At 31.1% G+C, this 7162-nt stretch overlaps 1 protein-coding gene across 1 annotated transcript; it reads left to right on the top strand.

Moving 5' to 3' along the window:
• The first annotated feature begins 3375 nt into the window (after positions 1-3375).
• Positions 3376-6609, top strand: LOC131075727 (type I inositol polyphosphate 5-phosphatase 4). Its single transcript, XM_058012600.2, has 10 exons — positions 3376-3405; positions 3521-3590; positions 3870-3954; positions 4129-4233; positions 4987-5093; positions 5403-5566; positions 5676-5869; positions 5959-6067; positions 6155-6303; positions 6434-6609. The coding sequence occupies exons 1-10, from the start codon at positions 3376-3378 to the stop codon at positions 6567-6569; spliced, it is 1149 nt and encodes a 382-aa protein (XP_057868583.2). The 3' UTR covers positions 6570-6609.
• The last annotated feature ends 553 nt before the right edge of the window (positions 6610-7162 follow it).

Genomic DNA, 7162 nt, shown 5'->3' with positions numbered 1-7162 from the left:
GTCAAATTATATATCAAAATGACTGGAAATTCCCTTCAAAAGCCAACGGTGAGGTTTTTTTTTTGGTTCAAACTGCTCTAAATTTTTTTTTAGTGATTTTTCTAATGAATATCTCGAAATTCGTGCCAAAAAAAGGCAAAACAAAAAATGTCCAAAACCCAAATTTGTTGAAATTTGACAAATTTTATAAGGAAATGGGGGGGTTTGGGGCATTCTGAGCTCAACGGTGAGGTCCGTTTGAGCCCAAAATTATTAGAAACAAAACAAATACCCTAGATCCAATAAAAAAGCTCTGAAAAAGCTTGAAACCCTCCTCCAAAAAATCTTCAGAAAAATCAGGAACAAGCAGCAGCAGATGTAGGCTCTGATACCATGAAGAAGTTGATAAAATACAACTTCAAAGATCCCAAGAACACCTACAAGCAAAATACCTGTCACAAGAGAAGAATGGAGGAAAGAAACAATAATGGTTTTGAAGAAAAATATTATCTTTCAGAGAGAGAATCAGTTAATGAAAAAGTACAATACAATCCTTATAAAAGGATATTGCAACCCTAAAGGTGTGCAACCCTAAATATGTGCAACCCTAAAGAAACACTAAAGGGATAGTGTGTATTTAATAATTAGTTACAATATTATTAAATGCCTAAGTTTAGCTTAAGTGTAGAGTATAATAGACTAATAATTAAATAAATAATTATTAGTTAATACAAGATAACTCTAATAGTTATAATAAATCATATTTAGCTTATAGGTCTATGAATACACTACTAGGTCTATCTAAGATCAAAGTGAAGGAGAGATTATCCACTATCAACAACTTTCAGTAATCACTAATATTTTATTGATGGGTAGTTCACTCTTCTTCAAGAACAAAATATCCTTAGGAATGACATTATTATCTGGTATGTTCTAGCCAGTATTGATGAAGTGTATATCCAACTCATATCTAAAGGCCCTAGTATTTTAGTGTAGTATTGTGTCTATTTCTTTTATTTCTATAGTGTTGAAATCCCATCAATTTGCACCAACAAAATTGTGCCATTACTAAGAATTTTCTTATTTAATTTAGATTTTGAATACCTTGGTGATTCAACGTTATCATTTTGTTATTGAGTAATTTGATAGCAACAAATTAATATAACCTCAAGTGGAGTAATCTTGTGCAAAGTCAAGCTTATTCCCCTATCCTTCACCTATTACCATATACATGTGTTCCCATACATTTATCTACACCTATCCATATTTGCACACTTCTTCATATTGTCCACAATTATTGCACCCTCCATGGTTAGGCATTTATTTTATGGTTGTATATTATGACTCCATCATCCTCATCATTCTTGTGGGTGCATGCTATATCTCATATCCATGAATTTAACCTTCATGATTTTTAAATTCAAGTTCAAATGTGTCAAACTAATGCTCATTTCATTGGCTATCATGAGTCAACTATATACACATTTGTTGAATTTATTACAATGTATCTATGTGTAAAGATATTTACCTATGTATTCATTTCACATTCTTTCATATCTAATTATCATCTTTGCTCAAGGAGCATTTATGGTAGATATATTTCAATTTGGAGCACAAAAGAGAATTAGAATATGCATATTCATTCTAGGAGCATTTTACATAGTAGGATCTTGTTTCTTTCTATCGTTGGGGTACCTCTAAAGCTAGTCGTTTTTTCTAACCTAAGAGAACTTATCCACTGGTGCTCTAACAAGTATTCATAAAAACCTTCAACCTTTATAATAGAACAAACAACAAAATTGATGAATTAAATAAAGAACAAATATGCACAACGAGTAGGATTGTACACATGGAAAAGATGACTAGTCTAGAGACATGAAGATGATCCACAAACATACAATTAACCTAAAAAAGATATGAATTCAAATGAAAAGCATAAACGAAAATGACCCACTTCTAAATTTAAAACATTTAAAGATTTAAATCTCCATTAATTACACATCATCAAATCTAAAAACTAGATACAATTAACTTTCCTCACATTTACTTTTCTAATTTAATACTTCATTCAAAATTGACCTCTCAAAATTCCTATACATTATTAATTTAAATTATTTTGTACTCATGTAAATGCAATCGACCATAAGAAAGTATATTTTATTTTCCTTTACTAGATTAAGAGTTTCATTGGTAACATCAAAGTGTGAAAAAAGGAGTTGGAATATACCCAAAAAGTTAGATAAAATAATAATAATATATATACAAAGAAGACATGGACATAATGAATGCTGATTTCCTTTTATATACATGTGGTGGTTAAACTCCAACTAATAGTAGAAAAGAATTTTTAACCATTAGAAATATTTTATTTTCCAAAATTTCATTGAACATAATATCCGTGTGCACTTTTGAGTGATTGCCACCTGAAACCAAATCAACACGATTCTGATTGGATAAATGACAAAGAATCTGATTTTGGAAAAAATAAAATAAAATAAAATCTGATTTTTTAATTAGGGTAGTTTGGGATGTGATGGGCTGTCAAGGAGCCTGCCCTAATCCACCTCACTAAATTATTTGGTGCACAAGACACTCAATAGAATATTCTGGTGGAAGGGATATGTGGGTCCCATCTTTTACACTAAAGTATTAAAAAATAATATATAATGTTTTCATTTTCTTGTTATCCAAGTTTTTAAAATTATCGACTCTTTGCATTTTATAATAATCAAAATTAGGTTTTTCATGGCGGATGATTTTGTAATTTATTACTATTGGAATATTATTATTTTAAGATTTTTTCATAAATAATAGACACTGATGATTTTATATAGTTAAAAAAAATAACAATTAAAATATTTATGAAAATCTCAAATATTTATTTATGTGTACAGAAATTATCAGCATATCTAATATGTATTATAGATATTATAAAATAAAATTAATTTATAAAATATTAGCTAGATAATAAATTTTATTAATAAGAGTAAATCTAAATTCATTGTTAGTATCTTTTTATTTAGTTTCAAAAAATGCTACCTCATTATATTTACTTTATTAGATTAAACAAATAATTTAAGATAATCCATTCTTAAAAGTGTTCAATTGAAGCCTACAGATTTTTCAATTATTGTCCATTTCTATGAAACTGATAGATTAAGGGGAGATCTGTAATTTATAATGTCTTTAACTAAACAAAAAGGGTGTTAAAATTGAATGTAATAACCTATTTCCTTCAATTTTTTATTCTCATTTCTTTAAGTAGCCATTAAGAGTTTTTTTTGGAGTATAAAACAAGTGGTAGGGTGGTTAGTTCTTGAAACCCTTGTTGCTTTCTGCATTCTCTTCAACTTGTGTGCTTTCTGCATTCTCTTCAACTTGTGGCTGCAAATTAAAATGAAGTTTTCTATTGCCAAGAAGAGCAAGGTATGCTCAATATTATCATTAACAACTCTTTTTTTGTTCCTTGGAATTTGTATATCTTTATTTTCAGTTTAAATAAGTTGGTAATTCATGTTTATATGGTGTTGGTGGTCTTAAGTTAGTGGCCAGGAAATGGCTGAATTTAAAGAGCAAAGCAGATGAGTTCTATGCTGATGACATTTTTGAAGGTAAGCTGGTAATATTTTGGTGGGGAAGGATTTGTTGATATAATAGTTATGTTTTGTGCTTGGGAAGGATTTGTTGATATGATAGTTATCTTAATGAAGGATTATAGAATATGATCCGAAATGTTGATTAAAAAAGATAAACACAGTTAAAATCTAGAAGCTTTCAAACGTAGATATATTTGATTGTTTATGAATAATTTCAAAATTTTAAAATTGAAACCTTTTCTTTCAGCCCACTTGTATTGCTGTAATTCTGACTGTTTGAGTGAAACATGACAGGACCTTTGTTGAGGAAAACTGAATATGGCACACCAGTAAGGCTGGAGCCATATGCATCCCAAGGCACTGGCCTTAAAAATATAAGGTATAATTTGTATCATTAGATTAAATTGATTTGACTTCAGTATGTGCAAAGCAATGAGGACTGATGAGCTGTTTATCCATTGCCAAAGTAAAAAAAATTCAAGAAATACAAAAGTTTCAAATCAATTATCTTGGAAAGCAAGAATTTAATTTATAAGATTTTTGGGGGTTGCAGCATATTTGTTGCGACATGGAATGTAGGAGGTATAACACCATACAATGGACTCAACTTGGATGATTGGCTGCATTCATCATGTCCAGCAGATATCTATGTTCTGGGGTAAACACCACATCCCTCCATTTTGTCCCTATAAGTTATATAAACATAATTGTACAAATATATTCTTCGTTCTTTTTGTGTTCAGAGGTTTTTCTTTATGGGGAAAAAAATATTGAAAATTCTATTTACAGGCATCAAAATTAAAATCTCAGAGATGGAAACTGTAAAATGCAAAATTTCAAAGCCAAGATATTTTAAACTTGGAATTTGAAGATCTTGATAGAAATCTTCCAGAGTATATAAGAGATGTTTGTTTTTTTCCTTGGTCTGTAGCTCATTAAAAACCTGCTATTCTAGTTTCATTTAGTTGCCTTGAATAAAGTTGATATATAGATTTGTCCTTACACCAAAAACTTATATCTGTACATAAACATTCAAATTAGCATCTTCATCCAGACACTTCATATTACTACCTTCATGCAGCCTCCAGAATGCACATTTAACTGTATATAACTTTTTTGAACTGATCTATAATCAATACACCTTATAAAAAGCAAAAACAGAAGGAAAATAGATTGACTGGTTCTGAGAAGGAAAAGCAAAATGAGCTAATAATCGAGATTGAGACGTGCATAAGGTCTAGTATAATAGGCTTTCAAATCTGAATTTTTCAAGGTTTCATTTTCTATAACATGCAATCATAGTAAAAAGTTAATAGATATTCCGGATTTAATAAGGGACATTAAGATATTATTATATTTGTTTGATGTGTTCACAGCTGCAAGCATCTGATATTCTTTCTTTTTCAAACAGATTTCAGGAAATTGTGCCTTTGAATGCTGGGAACATCTTGGGTGTTGAAGACAATGGCCCTGCTGCAAAATGGCTGGCCCTTATTCGCCAAACATTGAACAGTAGCAGTTTCTCACCATTTAGCTGGGATGGACCAAAAGATTCATCAGTATTACCTAACAGTTCCGATTCTGATTGTGGGTGTTCTCAAACACATCAGAATTCTGTTTCTTACCAGAATAATTCCTTCCAGACTTTATACTTTCATTCCAGACCAAATAGTGAATCTAAAACTTCTTCATTAGAACCCAAGCAAAAATTCAATCTTGTTGATCATCTCCCATTGGAAATGGTTAACACAATGAACTGCGATACCCCATTTGGATCATTTTCATCGGAGGGCGAAAGAGATTTCAGTATGAGATATTCCCTATCAGAAAGATCTTATTCAAGTGACGAGTCAAATTACAGTTTGGTAGCCAGCAAGCAGATGGTTGGCATGTTTCTCTGTGTTTGGGTGCGAAGTGATCTGAGACAGCATGTCAGAGATTTAAGAGTCTCTTGTGTTGGTCGAGGGCTAATGGGCTACTTTGGCAACAAGGTAAGAAAAGTACAATCTATCATTCAACCCTAAATTCAGAAGTAGAAACCCTTATTATACTAAAATTATTAATAATCATTTCCTTAATAAGTATTTTACGTTCTTACAGGGCTCTATTTCCATCAGTATGTCATTCCAAGGGACAAGCTTCTGCTTTGTTTGCAGTCATTTGGCCTCGGGAGAGAAGGGATGTGATATGATACGCAGGAATTATGATGTCATGGAGATTCTAAAGAGGACCCACTTTCCACAAATGGACAAGATTTTACGAGAGAAAACTTCAGAAAGCATTTTGGAGCATGAGTAAGCTTTATTTATGTATTCTTATACTATGAGTATGAGATGAAATTTGAATTGATTATCTAATTTTATCTTGTGATTCTGTTGAGCAGTCGGGTAATTTGGCTTGGGGATTTGAACTATCGCCTTGCACTTCAACATGCAGACACTAAAAAACTTGTGGAGAAAAATGACTGGGAAGCTCTGTTGCATAAAGACCAGGTGGGTACATGATCTTCAAAGTTAATTTTTCTGTAGAATCCAATCATGATATTTGGGTTTTAATCCAGTCTGCGATGCATATAGCAGCTTCTAATTGAAAAGAAAACAGGGAATATATTCGAAGGATGGAATGAAGGCAATATATATTTCCCTCCTACGTACAAGTACTGCAAAAATTCAGACCAGTATGCAGGAGAAAACAGTGTATCAAGAACAAAAGGGCGGACACCAGCATGGTAAGTTCAATTAATTTACCTTCATGCTTTTGGGCTAGCACACTATTTAGGGATAGAAGTAAATTTATATAAACTTTTGTTTTCTCCTCATGTTTGATGTATTTTTTCTTTACGATATTTTGATGTGCAGGTGTGATCGTATTCTTTGGTATGGCAAAGGCTTAAGACAGCTCTGTTATGTACGTGGAGAATCAAAGTTCTCTGACCACCGTCCTGTTTACTCAATTTTTATGGCTGACATAAAAATGCTCGACAAAATAAATTAAAATAACTTTAATGAGCTCAGGAACAATATTCCAGAAGGAAGAGATTACGCCCACACTAAGACCTGTAATTAAGTTCTGATATACTTAATACTTGGTGATTAAGTTGTCACCATGTATAATCTGTTAGATACATGTTACCTTTATTAAGGACCGGTTTGCCGAAGTATGGCAATAAGAAACCAGCAAGGCTCTTATTGTAAGCACTTGTTCTTGATAAAAGAATTATGTTTTGATGTTTGGGTTATCTCATTTAATCAAGAAGCATAATGTATTATATCAATTTTATGAATAAAAGTGGAACTTGCAATTGGTTTCAAAGTATATGGCTGTAATTTTTTAAATTTTGTTAAACAATTCATATGGAGACATGAAGGATAATTTTTGCAATATAAAGACATTTATAAATAGTAAGTAATTATGACAAAGATTTTATTTTGAAATTGTAAATTTGTAAGAGTCATACTAGATTCAAGCATTAAAGAATCATCTAAAAAATCAGAAATAATCTTTCATAGAAAAAATAGCAAGAAATAAATACTTGATTATATGATTTAATAATGATACAATGATATATAATATACAAGAAAAGTCTT

This window comes from Cryptomeria japonica, chromosome 1 (genome assembly GCF_030272615.1).
Source record: "Cryptomeria japonica chromosome 1, Sugi_1.0, whole genome shotgun sequence".
In the NCBI taxonomy this organism is placed as follows: domain Eukaryota; kingdom Viridiplantae; phylum Streptophyta; class Pinopsida; order Cupressales; family Cupressaceae; genus Cryptomeria; species Cryptomeria japonica.
This window is presented reverse-complemented; position numbering and strand designations above follow the sequence as displayed.